The sequence below is a fragment of the Neopelma chrysocephalum genome, unplaced genomic scaffold (genome assembly GCF_003984885.1).
Source record: "Neopelma chrysocephalum unplaced genomic scaffold, ASM398488v2 Primary Assembly neopelma1_22b, whole genome shotgun sequence".
In the NCBI taxonomy this organism is placed as follows: domain Eukaryota; kingdom Metazoa; phylum Chordata; class Aves; order Passeriformes; family Pipridae; genus Neopelma; species Neopelma chrysocephalum.
Window position 1 is genome coordinate 6,606,828 of NW_020897690.1, and position 17,435 is coordinate 6,624,262.

Here is a 17,435-nt window from a genome sequence, read left to right on the forward strand (position 1 = left end):
AGAGGCGCCTCCGTCCCCTCTCTCCGGCGCAGGCACACGCGCACCTCGGGGCACTCGCACAGGGACACGGGCACAGGTCCCGGCCCGGCTCCCGCCGCACACACACACAAAGGCACATCGCGGCGGCGGCGGCATCGGCCGCTCGGCATCCCTCGCCCGCCCGCCTGTTCACTCTCTCCCTCCGCCCGGGGACGGGCTCCTGGCTCCTCAGGCTTTTGCAATCCTTTTCCATGCCTCGGGATAACGCACCCTCCGGACCTGCAGCTACCGGGAGTCTGAGGGATTTTGTGTCTCGGGTCCTGCCGCTGGACAGCGCCTACACGCGCCTTTAAGGAAGCGGGCACCTACAAACTAGATGTAAAGACGGAACCTCCACAGCAACCGAGTACGTATGCGAGTGAGCGGGAGCGGCTACGGGAGAGGGACAACGCGGCGTGTCCCCACTCCGTGAAAGTTGTGCCGCCGGGGTAGATAGATGCTGGGGAGATGCCGGCGGCGGGCGATGCGGCTCAAGCCGACTCGCTGCCGTGCCGGGCTCTCGCTGAAACTTTTTCCTCACCTTCCCCCCCACCTCCCCCATCCTCCCCGTGGATGCTCATTTGTCGCTCGACTTCCGAGACTCCCTGCCGGCTCGGCAACTCCCGTCGTGCCCGGGGCACCGCTGCCCCTCGCAAACGGGAGGGCTGTGGTTGAGAGGAGCGGGAGCCGGAGCCGGTGGTACTAAGGTATTTCTGCTAGTTGTTGTCATGGAAATGATGCTGCCGGCGGCGGCGGGGAGTTTACAGCGCCGGTGATGAATAGCAGCAATTTGTCTCCTTCCTTTAGCCGCGCTTGGGAAATAGGTGGTTCTGTTTGCACAAGTTCAGCCGTCTAATGGGGACGGCGGGGCAGGTTGAGCATATCTCACTTTGGGAGTCAGCAGCCCCCCTCGGCAGCCCGAAGAGCTCGCCCAAGAGGTAATTGCTGGAATGTGACATATTTTATTGAAATGAGTTGGGATGTTTGCTCGGCACGTCTGCCGGGCATCTGTTCCTAGGAAATGTACATTTTTCCCTTCGGAGGTCAGGAGCGGTAACGAGGGGCCGCGGTGCTCCAGCACGGGCGGTACCGTGCGGGGAGGCTGGGCTTCGCCGCCGCTGCCCCGCTCCCTGCCCCAGCGGCGCCTCTCGCCTTTGCCTTCTCGCCTTAATAGCTGCGAAAGAAGTTTCAGTCTTGGAAAGAGGCGACAAAGCGCGGGCGCTGGGTTGTCGGGGGACGGTTATCAGGGCAGCATTATCGCGATACTCTGTCCCGGGCGGAGATGCGGCTCACCTTAGCGCGGCTAGTTAAAAACGCTGTTACTTAACTCGCAATTTTTGGATACGATGGATTCCGTGCAAGGATATTTCCCAGAGAAAGGGCGGAAAACGCTGTTTTATGTAGGGAGGTTGGTGTGTTGGGATAGGATTTTTTTCTCCAGCAAAAAAAAGTTTGGGAATGAATCGCTAACTTTTATCCAAGCCGCTTCACTCGATTACATTCTTCGTCCTATTTTTCTCTCCTCCGTGGAGACCGTTGTATGCTGGAGTCAAACCCCGATAAAAAACAATGGACTAAGCCAGACCAGACGGTTTCTTCGGAGGTGAATCTCACCCGATCTCGTGGATATTTGCTGGAGTGACCGTGCGGCTTGGGGCGATCCCTCCCCCCTCCAAAAAAAAAAAAAATCGCCAACTAACCGGCGGTGGAAATCGAGCTCGAAACTTTTTAATTGAATGGAGCTTCCCCCTCCGCAGTCCCTCTCGGGTAAATGAAGGTTTCGAAACTCGCCTGAAGAAGTCACAATCACAATGGAGTATTTCACGGTTTCCTCCTCGTATTACAGGGTGGGGAGGGGTGTCACTCGGGGCTGAATGTAAAGTGCATGGAGGAAGAAAAGAGCTTTGACAAGGGTAGTTATTTCCTCCTAATTTACAGCCCTTACGGCCCTGCGCTCCTGGCTCGAGCGGCGGCAGCCCGGAGGGGTGCTGCGTGGTTAAAAGCGCAGCGAGTGTCTCTAGGTAACCGGCGGCTCAGGGGGGGCAGAGGAGCCCTAGGGCGCTCCGCGCCGAGCGGGAAGCTGCCTCGCAGGAGCTCGGGAGGGAACAAAACCCTCGGGAGAAAAAGGGATGAGCTGACAGGCACTTAACATCCCGGGAGCTGGCGGGGGTTCAAAGGCCAGGGGCGCGGGGAAGGCAAGAGAAAGACAAGGAGAAAGAGTCGCCGGGGAGCGGCTCCCGTAGGCAGAGGCCGGCGCGGCCGCGCATCTCCCGTGCTGCCGCGGAGCCCCGGCCGAGCTCGCAGGATCCAGAGGGTCGGGGGGAGGCGGCGGGGCTGCGCTCCCGCCCCCGCGCCCGCGATGGAGGAGCGGAGCCCGGAGACTCCGCGGACTAGCCGGGATGTCAGGATAACCACGTCTGGCCGGTACCTTGAATAGAAACTTCCAGCCTGCTTCCACACCCGGTCCCTGCCCCCCAACAAGAGAAAGTTCTCGCGGGAAAGTGGACGCTCGGGGATAATGCCCCGCTTGTTGTAGACATCCCGCCCCAGGCTGTCCTCTTGCCTTCCCCAGGCTCCTCGCTCGGAGAACAAACTGTCGACTCCGTTGTCCCAGCCCGGTGCTCTCTGCCTTTTGTGTGATGAGGGAGCGGGAGACGGCAGAAACGCGCTCCCCGTCCGGCTTCCCCTTCCCACTCGCGGGGCGAGGCGGGAGGTTGCCGTGCGAGCGCGGGGGAAGGTCCCCCCATGTCCCCCCGGGGCGCCGCGCCGGGGAGGGAGGCGGGGGGGAGCCCCTCTAACCCGCTGGGCTCCGCCACCCCCTGACTGTGCCTTGTCTCCCCGCCGCCGGCGGACAGAGCCCGGGTCGGAAGAGCGCCCCCCGCCCAGGCCAGGCCCCGGGCCCGCCCCCGCAGAGAGGTCCCAGCCGGCACCCACCCCGCCGCCGCCGCCGCCGCCGCCCGCCGCCGCCTCCGTCCGCACCTCCAGCCCCACCATTCAGCGCGCAAGATACCCGCCAGGTAAGCTGCCGCCTCGGGGAAGGAGAGGGAGGATGGGGAGGAGGGAGGGGTTGCGAGAGCTCCTGCCGCGGCCCCTACCCTTCCCAAGTCCCTCTGGCATCATAGGACCCCGACGTCGCGGGGCGTTTAAATCCTAACAGGATGAAGAGCCTGCCTTTTGGCACAGCGCTTTTGGCGATGCCGTGCCTGGGCACGCGGGGGTTGCGAGCCCCCCGTCAAAGACGTGTCAGATTTAAGGGGAAGATGGGTGGGAGTGCTAGTGTCCTTTTGAGGAGCCCAGCTTGCCTGGCGTTAAACTGGGCACCCCTTACCTCAAGTTCTCGCAAAGATAGCAGAATAGCATGTTAATAGCTCCCAGTGTCTCATCCCGATTCTTTTACCCATTCATTTGGGCTTTGATGACAGGTTGCGGTTCAGTGCACCTCTCGTGGGGCTTTTTTTCTCTTTTTTTTTAATATTGTTGGATAAAGAAGAAAAAAATCCCAGGTTATTTGCTTTGCAGGGGAATTAATACTGCTGCCCTAAGTGGAAAAGTAGGGGCTAGAATTAGTCAAGTGCGCTGGCAAAGAGCGAGGTAGGAGGAGTCCCACAGAGCCAGGAGAGACTAGACCTTTAGGTTAGGAATATTTTTTCAGTCCTCAGATCAGACTTATTTTAGACTTCTGTTTTTTCACTCCACTTTGCACAGAATTCAGTGACATAACCCTGTTATGCTCAGAAAAATGCAGGGGAAAAAAGCATAATGATCTGTTTCCCTGAACTACTACTCACTTTGTGAGCTAGCAAAAAAACCTTATTCCTTCATAAAGCCGTGAATCCACATGTCCACTTGTCACATTATCTGTCCACTCACTCAGTTGTGTTCCTCAGTCAGTTTTTAGTGGAGGGGTGTGGAAAGAATTTATTTCCCTTTTTATTTGATTAGGCACTGATCACTATGTTTTAACAGACGGTCCTTAAACTAACAAATGATAGTGATAGAACTTGCCAGGAAATGTGTGTGCGTGGAATGGCATGGACATAAATTGATAGGGAAAGAAAGAGAACGGTAGAATAATATATAAATAACATTGGGAGGCAAGGCTTGGGAAAGGGTCGTCTGGCTTTTTCTTCAAGCTTTTGGATTTATGAGCAGGAAGGTCTTAATTCAGGAAACAGTAACATTTTTTTTCTCAGTTTTTAATGTTTTCTTGAGAAGAAGAAAGATCTAAATGGTTTGTGACAGCATGATAATTGAAATCTGGTGCTTAGTTTAAATATGTTTATCTGCAAAGCGGGCAGGAAAGAATTAAAAGTTGATTTAACACAAATTACTTGGATTCCTGCATGCCAGACTCAAGTGAATATTTTAAAATTGTAAGTGAAAGGAGTTCTTAAAATAATGAGGAAAACCTCATTATTTTCAAGGCAGGTTTGTTGGTTTTTTTTACCATGAATTACTTCTCAAGTACTTTTGCAATATAAATTACCATGATTAAGAAGAGATGAACTGCACTTAATTTTGATATACATTTTATCCATATTTACTTTTCTCTTTGTGAGAAAATTTATACTAATTGACGCATTTTATTCCTCTGCTTTGGAACCAAAATACACAACACACTTTTAATTTGGGTTGAAAATATTGAATCTCACAGTGTTTAGTCAGGCAAACCTCAATGAATTACAGAACTGGGTCCATTATTTCCTGTGACCAGCAAATGAAATAGCAGACCAGTAGGAAATGTGAAAGAAAAAAACAATCAGATCTTTATAGCCAGGCACTGTGCTGCTTCAACCATCCCAGCTATCAGTGAACCGCATTAACTTTTATGACTAATGGATAAAAACAACTCTATTAGTGGCCTCAACTTTGCTTTCCCATAAAAACAGAAATACCGCATACTTTTTATCTTACATTTTTGCCAATTTAAGGATACGTTGTACCTCCCACTTTTTTAAGGAGAACATTCGACTACAGATAAGCCTTAAAACTACTAATTAGACAGCAACCTTCAATTATTAACTGATCAGAAATATTCTTCAAAGGCCCACAGTTGAATAATCAAAATTGATCCTTGCAAGTCGGGAGTAGCAAACCCTGTGATTTGAGTAATTCCTCTGATATGCACTACAGATGCTTCTTCTTTTAAAATAAATATAATTTTTAATATTATGCATTTGATAATCTTGTTTACCCTTCATGAAAATTTTACAGCATGATTGCATACATACTGAGATAGATTTAGAGTCATAAACTCTTCATTCTGCTTATCTAATTCTCATTGACACCTATGTATATTAAGCAGCAGATGTAGGGCAGCTTGAGATGGATTCTTCTCTCACTGAGAGTGGTATAAAATTGAGTTTCTCCTGTGACTGGATGAGAGCAGGCTCCCTAATACCTAAAGCTTAGTCGATCCCTGATGCATACTTCTTGTTGAAATATAAAGGCTCGAGGCTAATTTAAATGCCCTCTGTCCAGGTGAGAATGGGAGCTGGATATCTTAACTGAGCTCTGAGTTGTGGGAGAACTTCTAGGAAAGAAGTTTGTGAGGGCCCAGGCCATGGCTTTGGTGCACTTGGCTTGTTGTTAACGTCCCCCTTTGCCCTTGCAGATATGCCCTGTGTGCAAGCGCAGTATAGTCCTTCACCACCCGGTTCAAATTATGCATCTCAGACCTACGCGTATGGCTCAGAGTACAGCTCAGACATCATGAACCCTGACTATACCAAGCTGACCATGGACCTGAGCAGTACTGAAATCACTGCCACTGCCACCACCTCCCTTCCCAGCTTCAGCACCTTTATGGAGGGTTATTCTGGCAGCTATGAGCTCAAGCCTTCCTGCCTCTACCAAATGCAATCTGCCTCCTCTGGCCAGAGGCCCCTCATAAAGATGGAAGACACCCGGCTGTCCCCATACCAGCCCTCACTACCCCCATCCACAGATGAGGGGATGCCCAGCACTTCCATGTACTTCAAGCAATCTCCACCCTCCACTCCCACTACACCCGGCTTCCCTGCTCACCAGAGCCTGTGGGACGAACCTCCGCTGCAGCCCACGCAGACCTGCCTGCCTCCTGGCCACCTGATGGATGCCACTCCCATGAAGACCGTGCCTCCACGCTTCCCTCTGTTCCACTTCAAGCACTCGCCTCCGCACACTCCGTCCGCGGCCGCCCACATGTGCTATGACCCTGCCTCCCTGAGCCTGCCCCTGGGCTCCGACAGACCCACCGCCAGCCAGGCTCCCCTGGAGGGCCATTCCTACGGGCTCCACCTGGCCAAAAGACCAGCCTCCTTAGCCTTCTCACCGCTTGGCCTCAACGCAGCCACCTCCAGCCTGATGGGTGAGAGCAGCGGAAGTGGCAGCAGTGGCCTCCCGTCTCCACCCAGCAGGAGCTCTTCGTCTGGGGAAGGCACCTGCGCTGTCTGTGGAGATAATGCCGCCTGCCAGCACTACGGGGTGCGGACATGCGAGGGCTGCAAGGGCTTTTTCAAGGTGAGAGCTCTTCAGTTCGCTCCCCTCCCACTTCCCCCCAACTCACTTCCCTCCCCACCTGCCCCTGCATGCTCCTGGTCCTGACCCGGGGGTTCAGGGGCATTGTGTGTTAAAACTCAGGCCCCCCAGCAGGGTGGAATGGTCACCCACCCAAAGTTTTTGAAAAAGGCCAAAGCAAGCCTTCTGTAGGATAAAAGGATCAGCCAGTTTTGGCTGAAAAAAGGACATGGCAGTGAGCTGGGCAAACCATATCTCTGGTCTGCCAGCATCCTTCAACAGAGCATGGGTCACCCCTGTCTGAGCTATAAACTGCTTTTATTCTGTAATGAAACTACCTGGAGTACATTCAACCTGGGTTTTGCTCACTCACCTAGTCCAATTAAACATTGTTTTTCAGTAAGAAAAGAAACCCTGAAAGCGTAGAGTCCACCGGATGTTTTAGGTGATGGCAGCGGTGCCGTTTGTTACCCTGGGGCAGTTGGGGTGAGGAGGGCTGCAGGGTGGGTCAGCACCAGGAAGAAACTGGTTTCACACATGGGACGAACCCAAGCACTTCTAGTTGTATTTGGTTGCTGCCTCGTTGTTACCCTTCAGTTCAGGAGCTCAGTGAGCCCTCACCAGTGGAAAGCTGATTGCAGAGCAGTGACTAAGCACCACACAGAGTCCTGGTACCTGCTCTGCAACGAAGGCAGCTTTGCAGCTGAATAGCAACACGAATAACTTACACACAGCAGTTTCTCAGTGGAAACTTTGTGCTTCATTTTTAGGAGTTGAATACACTCTTTCGCTCCTAGATTTGGGTGCTTTGTAATTTCCATTCAGCAGTCTGAGCTCAGATTCCACTATTATTTCAAAAAATGGCTTAAGTGAAGAGCTTGGGATAGACTTTTGGTAGAATGGTTCTGGGCAGCAGGTGTAAGATTTGATACGTTTGGGTTTGATTTGGTATATTCCTTCCTGCTAAAATATCAGTCATGCCCCTGTTGTGGTAAAAGATACAACGGGAAAAAAAACAGTCCCAAAATATTTGTGGGGAGGGTTTACAATATTTGTTTTATTATTGTAGGTGGAGCTGGCCATGTTACTTAATAATAATCCTTTGACAACATGGTAACATACACATCTCCTATAAAACTGATTTGTTATTTAAATACAACTAGAAGAGGGAACACAAATAACCTGGAAACAGCAGCTCTTATGAGCCCAAACCTGCCACTGTGGAAATTAACAGCATATCCTTGATTTGTAACAGTATCTAGAGCTTAATTCTGCAAAATTAAACTGTTTTCAGCTCCAAATCACAATGAACAGTATTTGCTGGGTCTCTTATATTTAGTACATTGGGACTGTTATTTGATAATGAACACAAATTATGAAATTTATGCCTTATGCATTAATTTAATATTGAATGAAAATTTAATAGTGAATGTTGAGTTGATAAATTTGTTTCTGTTGTCTTTCTTGTTAATGTCTTTTTTGATGTTATTTATTGATATATCTGATTTTAAGTATGGAAACACAATACATTTTTGCATCAACATTTGTTATATTCTTCCAAAGCTTACCAGGTTTTTACATATTTTAAATTTATTCTATATTTTTCAAGATCATTTTAGAGTTAATTAAATGTACATAACTATGCTATAATTCTGTTTGTTTTTTTTCCCCCACGTCAGGTTAGCTTTCCCAGAATATTTAGCTAAACATATTTTGTAGGGGTTTCTGGTATTTTTATTTTTCTCCCTGATGATTTTAATGGCTAACCAAACCAGTTATTGTGGTATTTGACTAACAATAGTGATAGCAAGAGAAGTACATTGCAGATCATTTTGATTTTATTTTAATAAGGTCAGCAATAATCAAGGGAATGAACCAAGTAGAAAATTGTTCCCAAAGGGATATTAAAAGCGGAGATAATCTAATCCCCAAAGGTAGATGTGATGACCTGGTAATTTCAGATATGATTTTATCATTCAAAGTTGCCTGTCTCCAGAGACTTGCTTCAGAACAATCCTAGATGATTTTCATTGTCAGCAGCTAACACTAATAAAATTGTTTTTCCTGCAGGCTAGTGTGTTAGGAAATTAATTTTATCTAATTATATGAATTGCACTGTCACTTTTCATGTTGTAATTAAAACACATTTTGTCAGGTTCTAAGTTGCTCAAGAAACAATCAGTTTACTATATTTGTGTTGCATTTTCACAGAGAACAGTTCAGAAAAATGCAAAATATGTTTGTCTGGCAAATAAAAACTGTCCAGTGGACAAGAGACGTCGTAACAGATGCCAATACTGCCGGTTTCAGAAGTGTCTCAGTGTCGGCATGGTTAAAGAAGGTAAGGACTATGGCTAGTATCATCCCAGAAACTGAAATATTATGTTTAATGAATCTGTGTGTGTCTGTGTGTGTGTGTGTGTGTGCACGCATGTCAACATGGATGTCTTTACAATGAATTCAACAGTGCTGGGATTCATAACTTACCCCAAATATGCCTATATATAATAATATATTGATTTTCTGGTTTTCACTCTTATTATCATATTTAGACTATAGACCCCAGAGTTCAAGAACAGCAAGGTCACAAGAGGATAATTTGACACTGGCCAAAATGTCTCCTTTATTAACTTTGAATGCTGCTCGATAATGCTGTTGGCTTCCCCCTGTTATCTCACCGGGGGCTGCACTGGATTGTGTGCATTTTGACATAGGATCTTGTTTCATTCCCATAAGCTGATTGTAAATTTGCAATTAATTTAAATGGAAACAGGATCAACTCATTAGTCCAAATTCTGCAAATATTTAAGTATGTGAGTAATATTGTGTGAGCAGTCCCATTGCAAATACTAACATGGATAATATAAGCTGTATAGCATGACTGTATTCAAATGCTTCAAGAAAACTAAAATTACTTTGAATGAACAACTCTGCCATTTAAAAAGGACACTGGTAGTAGGAACACTAAAATTCATGTTTCACATTCAGGTTTCTTTCAGCAGTGGAATGTCATGGGCACATATATACGGGCACACAGACGTGCTGCAAGCAAAGCACGGACACCAGGAACACAGCTGGGCTTTCAGTAAGCAGCTACATTGCTGCTTATGGTCATAGGTCTGACACAGTTTTGGTGTCATTTGTGTTCCTTTGCAATTGAAGGCATCAAGAGCATGTGCTGAAACTGGAGAACACCCTTATTTTTGCTGTGCTGGCTACCATAAAAAAAGCAGGGTGTTCATTCTGATCCATTGTTTGCTGGTATTTTCGCAACTGATTCCCTTGGGTTTTTCTCCCTCTAGTTGTCCGTACCGACAGCCTGAAAGGGAGAAGAGGTCGGCTGCCTTCCAAACCAAAGAGCCCCTTACAGCAAGAACCCTCCCAGCCCTCCCCACCTTCTCCTCCCATCAGCATGATGAATGCCCTCGTACGAGCTTTAACCGACTCCACGCCCAGGGAGCTTGACTATTCAAGAGTATGTCTCACTTTTCCTTCACTGTTTGCTTTCCACTTAGAAACGATTTGTCAACTGTATTTCTACTTGCCGGCTGTTTCTGCTAAAATTAACTTAAGTGTGACATTTGGATGAGGGTAGAAATTGGTCCAGCCAGTCATTGTCTTTTTGTGACAGGTGGACAATGAGAGGAAAGGAAGTGCAGTAGAAATTAGTGTTAGTAACTGTTCACTGTGAGGATCTCAATCACAAAATCATCTGCAGTATATTCGATGGGTGAGTGAAAGCAAAAATACGTGGATAAATAGAGCATTCTTGTTGCAAAAAGCCTGTGCCAAAACACTAGCAATGAGATTGATTAACCTACCAAACTCAGGAGCAGTACTCATATGTCCAATACCCTAACTTCCAGGTTCTGAAGCCTAAAATTTAATAGTATTTCCCTAATATTCAGATATAAGGGCTGCGCAGTGGATAGGATCTGGATGGATAAGACCATTTCTACTGAAATCAAAATGAATTTTTCTATTATTTAAATGGGACCAGGATTGGCTTTGGATACCCCAGCATGAATATTTCTTCAGTTAAATTCACATTTTTAAAAAAATACCTTTTAAAATCAAAATTCTGAAAAAGTATCTCAGCAAAGCTTTACCAGAGTTTATATATTTATTTACCCTTGTTCTTTAATGTATCATAGTCACCATTTAAATATTCATGGAATATTTTGAAAGCTGATAAAAATATTCTATGGTTATTAAAATACAGGGCATTGAAATGGCTTGTTAAATACATTTTTTAGGTACATTGACATAAGAAAATAAAAAAACAGAGCTAAGGAAAAATAAGATAAAATTCTTCCCCCTTAATGAAATATGATTACATCTGAGACTGTAAAAAATAGCAGCTATACTCAGACAATATATACATTGGCCATTTATCACTTGTTGCTAAGTAATATTTAATCCTAAAACATATTTGATTGCAATTATATAAAAATTGCATTATTCTAATTTAGACTATACTTAAATATATAATTTAGTAATTTTAAGCATGCTGTAATATATTTCCTTCAAGCTAATATGTAAGTATTAAATCATATAATTTTCCAAGTTATTATTAAGAATCTAGCTGTTCAACATCTGAGAGCCTTCTAGGGGTAGAATGCATTAGCCACATTTCCATGTACCTTAACTGACCCAGAATGTCTCGGGGGTCATTCTGCTAATACTAAGGTGTGTGACAAGCTGTGCTCTTTGACAGAAATCTGCTGGGTTCCACAGAATTGCAGACATATATTAGCCCAAGCCATGAAAGCAGTATCTAACCTTAGAGTTTTATTTAGTTATTGATATAAAGTTCTTTTGCATTTACAAAAAACTGAAAACTATGTATTTCTATGTGACTTTTTTCTTTATCCTGCAGTAATTATTTCTCTTTTAATGAAAACAGCCCATAGATTTAATTGTTGAACAATTCTGTTGGACATTACAGGAAGCATATGATTGACAGTATATTAATTTAGTCTTGGTAGCTAAAAGATTAAGTATGATTGTCTGTTAGAACATATTAATATCTAAGTTTTTCTTTACAATAAAATATATAATAGTCTGTTATGCCCAGTGATACTGAAAACACCAAAATATTCTACAAGAAATTAATGAATTCTTACATTTTTCATAAACCCTTATACTTATTTTGAAAAGTTAGGGGAAATCTTAACAAATGCTGTGTAAAAAACAAGATTAATTAAATAAGACATGCCATAAACACACTGCAATGCTAAAAACTTCCTTTGAAGAGTAATTGTGTACCTGTAAAGACTAACTTATGGCATGTTCAGTTAGGCTGTGACCCTGCTGAGCGCTGCAAATGGGCAGATCTGGAAACCTGGCTTTGGAATCAGTCCTGACACTTCTGCAGATATGACCTTAATGTTTAGCATGGTCTTCATGTTTACAAGCTGTAGTGTGTTGACTGTCTTAAAAATATTGATAAATGTTTTGGAGAGAAATGTCTATCCCTTCCCTCCCAAAAAACCCCCCCACACAGACACAGACACACATGAAAAACCAAAAAAAAACCCAACCCAAAAACTAAATTACATAAGCTACAAAATTTCACCAAAACATATTGGAAGCAATTCTGTTCAGAACATGGCTGCTTTTCATCTCAGCACTGGTTTTAACTTACCAGTCCAGAGCAGTAGTATATTTAGGTACTTGGTTTCAAAAGGCAATTGCCAAGGGCCGTAGTCCGGTCTCACACCTGTTTACTAGTACAATTCCCTGAGTTCACACTTCTAAGTAAGTGAGATGAGAAACTGACCCTATATTTTGCCGTCCTTATTCATGGAGAATAGACACCAGCTTAAGTAGAAATGTTGCCTTTTCAGAGGAGGGGTGCAGTGTTCAGGCAATAATCCCCCCTTCCCCAGCCACAAAATTAAGCGCATATCTTGGCTTTTGGAAAAATGAGCAGAGCTTCTTCTCTGTGCAGAGAAGTTATTGTTAGGCTTTTGCAGCTGTAGCCATCAATGAAGGACTGATGAAAGCAGGCAACGGGTAGAGCTAGGTTGTGCTACCGGGCTTCCCAACATTGGGCTTTTCGAATTTCTTTAGATATAACATACAAGTTAATGTTGCTTGCTACACATGCAACCCCCTCCTTAAGAAACAGTCGGATTTCATTTAATTCCCAGAGAGCTTTGAGGAAGGGAGTGAGGCAGAGCTTTGTCATCTGGCTTTCTCCCGGTTTGCCTCCAATTTGCACAGGGCAGGTTTAGAAATGCAGATAGCAGCCCTTCCGTACTGTGGCCTCCTGATCAAGGGCAGGCTTAGCAGCTGTCTTGGTCACAAGTTAGGTAAAATATCACCTCTTCTCAGTGGAATAATCATGCAAAAAACCCACAGATTTTGGTGCATAAAACTGAACCATGCATATTGTTCATGGTTACTTATATCCTCATAAGCCTGTTACAAGTAAATAATATTTTATTTTAACTATTCTTTGTAAGTGCTAACTCTTTGTAGTGAGTGGTGACATATTGCAGCAGCTAAAAATTATACAATTCCATATTATTTTTTACCTTTCTTCTAAAATAGCTCTCATGGGCTAGACTATAATAACAAATACAGGTTATAATTTTTTAGATGAATTTCATTTAATTCATAGCCCTATATGGGGCATACCATACTGTAGCATTCACAGTTAAGTGACATAATGCAGCATTCAGCTTCACTAGAAAATGTTAAAACTTTGCCTTACTTTTGCTAAAGGAATGTTTTATAAATATTGGGAACAAATTAACACCTGGCATAATTATGCTGAGTTGTGATGAGTTATATTTAGAATGAACCCATTCACAATGGGCAGTACTTTTTCCTTTCCTTTTCCTTCCTCTTTACTGCTCAAAGGATCAAGAATGTGTGTTGCCTTAGCAGTACCCATGGTGAGGCAGGAGTTTCCATTAGCCTGTTTGGTTTCCCTGTGTAGAAAGGAGTCATAGGTCAGTCCTACATAGCAAAGTGTATCTCTCAGAGTCAAAATGAACACCGTCGAGGCTTGCTCTGCAGCTTCACTTTAAGAGGGCCCAGAACACGCATAGTCTCTGAAAAATCAAATTATCTTTTTCTACCCATTAATTATCTCAGTGCATCTTGCTGCAGTCCAGTGCCAGGAGTAGCTGGTTCATGCTGCTTGAGCACCCTCAAATACTCCAATCAGGTGGGGCGCTGAACACATAAAAGATGCAGCATACAGATTTTTCTACCACTGCTCCCCATATTCTCTGTATTGTGCCCTCTACCTGCCTCACTGTCACAGAATCCTTTGGAGTAGCTGGGGCAGAATTTATCTCTACATGTACTTTAGAAGAAGGATTGCACATATTTCACTAGCTGACTAGGCATGTGAGCTGGAGCTTACCATGAGAAACTCGTGCTATTAGTGCTGGGTAAGCAAAACAGAGTCATTAAGGACTTGTACTGGTGCCCCAGATATGGTGAGAGGTCTCTAGGATTGCTGTGGTTCTCCCATCAGTCAGCAACTCTGACACTGTGTCCTTCATCCCTCACCTGCCAACAGCAACCAGCTCCAGCTTGGAGAGGCAGAGAACAGGACAGCTACCCAAGACGTTGTGCTTGCTGCCCCTCGCTCTCTGTCCTGCACAGAGGTGACTTTTGGGTTGCAGTTAGCTACTTGAGTGATATCTGCAGCCCAAGTGGCATGGCTATAATACTGTCCTCCCAGGCTGCCAGCCCACTGTTACTGATTGGGAAAGGGTTGTGCATCTTTCTGCTTCTACTCTGGCTTGGGGAGTTGCTAGAGTGACCTTAAGGCTGATGGATTCAAGACCTAATTGCGTATGGGAAGTTGTTTCCAAAGGGTGTGCACACTTTTAGCCATGGAGACTACCCTCACCTTTCTTTGGCTGAGTCCCTGTGAGAGAGTGGGTATGAAGTCTCTCCCAGAAATAACCCACCAGATGTCTGATGGTGAGGATGTTGTTAGAATAAATGCCACACTATTCAGCACCTGCTCAGAAAACCAGCAGTGCTTTCCAAGCACAGAATCAGACTAAGCCACAGAAGCTCCCATTGTATTTTCTGCCAAGAGAGAGGAGAGCAGTGTCACAGGGGTGACAGGGATCCACTGGTGACGAAGTAGGAGATAGTGGGGAGGGAACTGTCAGAGGGTCACAGGGAAGTTGAACAAGCTGAGACTGTCAAATGGTAGCCTGGAAGAGTTATGGCCACATAAGCAGGATAATAGGTTCTGCTGAACCTCAAATGCTTCAATTTGAAGGAAAAGAGGTGATATGGGGCAGCTGGTTTACTTTGAACCAATTCTGTATTCAAATGAAGCAATGCTGCATGTGTCAGATAAAACATGATTTATCCTATGTGTCTCTATCACTGTCAGATAAAATGCACTGTGAGAGGTTTTGGAAGAAATCTGCATTTTTGACATGCTGAGACAAATTCATCAATGGGAAAACTGTTTACTTGTAGTAAGCCAAATAGTATTCCTGTTCTACTGTGATGCAAATTATCCTACCCACCAGGTTTTTATTTCTGTTTACTAATAGCATGTAGGTACTTTTAAAACATGATGCTATATTTTAGTTATAAATTTGAAAATACTTCTATACACATGGAAATATTTTTGCAATATATATTTGAATAGCAAAATGCCTGAAGGTAGCCAAATAAGTAGATAGATGTAGACCTACTTTTTATGTCTTTGTTAATAATACCAGCTTTGCCACAGAAGGAAATGTTGTCGGGCAAATAATGCTGTATGTTTCACAGAATGCCCTTAAATGCATATAACGTTGCTTTCTGTGGCTTTCATTTTAGTACTGTTCCACTGATCAGGCTGCTGCAGGCACAGATGCAGAACATGTACAACAATTCTATAATCTTCTGACTGCCTCCATTGACATAACTAGAGGCTGGGCAGAAAAAATCCCAGGATTTACTGACCTCCCAAAAGAAGATCAGACATTACTCATAGAATCAGCTTTTTTGGAGCTGTTTGTACTAAGACTCTCCATCAGGTAACTATTTATTTCATTTCCTCTTAAGATGATGTGAAAAATCATCCATCTAAATATTTTTAAGGAATAAATACGGCACTATCTTTGAACATGGTCAATTGTACCAAAAAAGCACAAAAAAATCAGCAATGTTGCCTCCAAAGTGTGTTTAAATTGTTTTACACTGCAGAAAAAAAAACAAGAGGATGATTTAAAAAGAAAGCATAGGTCTCACTAATGTGCTTCTTTTTATTTGACCTCCCCCATATTCTTTTTACATAGTAATCAAAATTGATCCTCAAATACTATTTGAGCAAGTCTGCTTCATACTCATAAGCATGAACTATAGAAAAGCACCTTCAGTGTGAAAGCTTTTTTCTTTTCCCCATTCTTTTACACATGCACATCTTTGTCCCTTTTGAAAGGGTTGAAGATGATTTAAAATCTTGTTCAGATTGTTTTAATTCTTAATGCCAAGTCATTTAGTAGAGCAAGAAGCTATTTGTCAGTCTAGCACTAGTTAAGACACTTTGCTCAAAAACACTCTCGGGGACTGGCAAAATTGCAGACTGGTGATTTGAATTATGCCCTTGTTTCTTTAGGTTGAAAATGACCTTTGCATTTGTTCTTTAACGGGGATATTGGCAATGGGGAGGGGAAGGAGAGGAGAGCTTGGCTGTAATTTCTCTCTTACACTCAGGTTTTCATATAGAAGAGTTTAAGCTGTTATGTGTATTGTGGTGCATTATTGCATGCATTTTCCATTGTTTTTTCCTTATCAATTTTTGCAACCTGAAAAAATGATGATACTACGTAAATGCTGAGAGTTGCAGAATCTCTCTTTTTATTAGTTTTGTATTTCAAAATGCATTCACTTAGTATTCCTTTGGTTCAAACATACAGTATTTAATGTAAAATGTCTTCTCTGTTTATGCCTTTGGGCAGGACCAAAATCTTAACTAATTAGACAGTCTACACCACATGCTACAGCTAACCTCAGGCTTATAACTCTACGAAGTAAGCAATCATAGAAGCTTGTTTGTTGTACTTTGGCCCCAAGGGAGAAGCACATTGTCAAACGTGAATGCCCACATGTCTCAGGATAATATGCCTTGGATTTTAAATGACAGACGCTTCAATACTGGTTATGCACTTTGCTGTAAAGTAGAAGACGCATATATAATTTTTTCAATTGTTTTTATTTGAGGTCTGATACTGCTGAGGATAAGTTTGTATTCTGCAATGGACTTGTGCTTCATAGACTTCAGTGCCTTCGTGGATTTGGGGAGTGGCTCGACTCTATTAAAGACTTTTCCTTAAACTTAAAGAGCCTTAACCTTGATATCCCAGCCTTAGCAAGTCTATCAGCTCTAACTATGATTACAGGTAAGTGCTCCTTTGTTAATAGAAAGCTTCAGACCTCTAGTGCTTTGCTTTAATGGAGATTCAAGCAATTTCAGTTAATGTAGCTATATTCAGGGTAAAGTGAGTATGATTTTTAAGTATTGGAATGACCACACTGAAAATATGGATTAACATTAGGCTATCAGACACCTCTATTAAAATGCAATCTAACTATTTCTTTTCAGTTTCATTGTTTTCTGGGAATAGCCTCTAAAAAACAAACTGCTTCCAAGCAAATTGTGTAGCTTGTACAAAAATATTCAGAATATTTGCTGAATTCCCAGAAAAGCCTAATGAAATGCCCAGAGCTAGGTCTTCTGTGTGGGAATACTAATATCAAGGCAGCTCGAGAGCTAGAAACCATACAGCTAGTATAGCTCATCCCTCAGCAAGGTAGCTAGACCTGAAAAACTGCTCCATGTGGCAGACAGGCTCCTTTTGGTGGCCAGGATACCCTAGATATTCCACACACTGCTTTTCTGAGAGAGAAAAATCAGAGAATAGTGAGAAAACAGTCACATT

The 17,435-nt window shown here is 44.0% G+C and overlaps 1 protein-coding gene across 1 annotated transcript in view; it reads left to right on the forward strand.

The window, feature by feature from the left end:
- The window catches only part of NR4A3 (nuclear receptor subfamily 4 group A member 3), a 29,577-nt gene continuing 12,142 nt past the window's right edge, over nt 1–17,435 (forward strand). Inside the window, exons 1-7 of the mRNA XM_027678913.1 lie at nt 1–385; nt 2,874–3,035; nt 5,633–6,519; nt 8,728–8,857; nt 9,819–9,991; nt 15,331–15,530; nt 16,717–16,895. Of these exons, the coding sequence (XP_027534714.1) occupies nt 5,635–6,519; nt 8,728–8,857; nt 9,819–9,991; nt 15,331–15,530; nt 16,717–16,895 (1,567 nt within the window). The 5' untranslated portion in view covers nt 1–385; nt 2,874–3,035; nt 5,633–5,634. The remainder of the gene's footprint in view (nt 386–2,873; nt 3,036–5,632; nt 6,520–8,727; nt 8,858–9,818; nt 9,992–15,330; nt 15,531–16,716; nt 16,896–17,435) is intronic.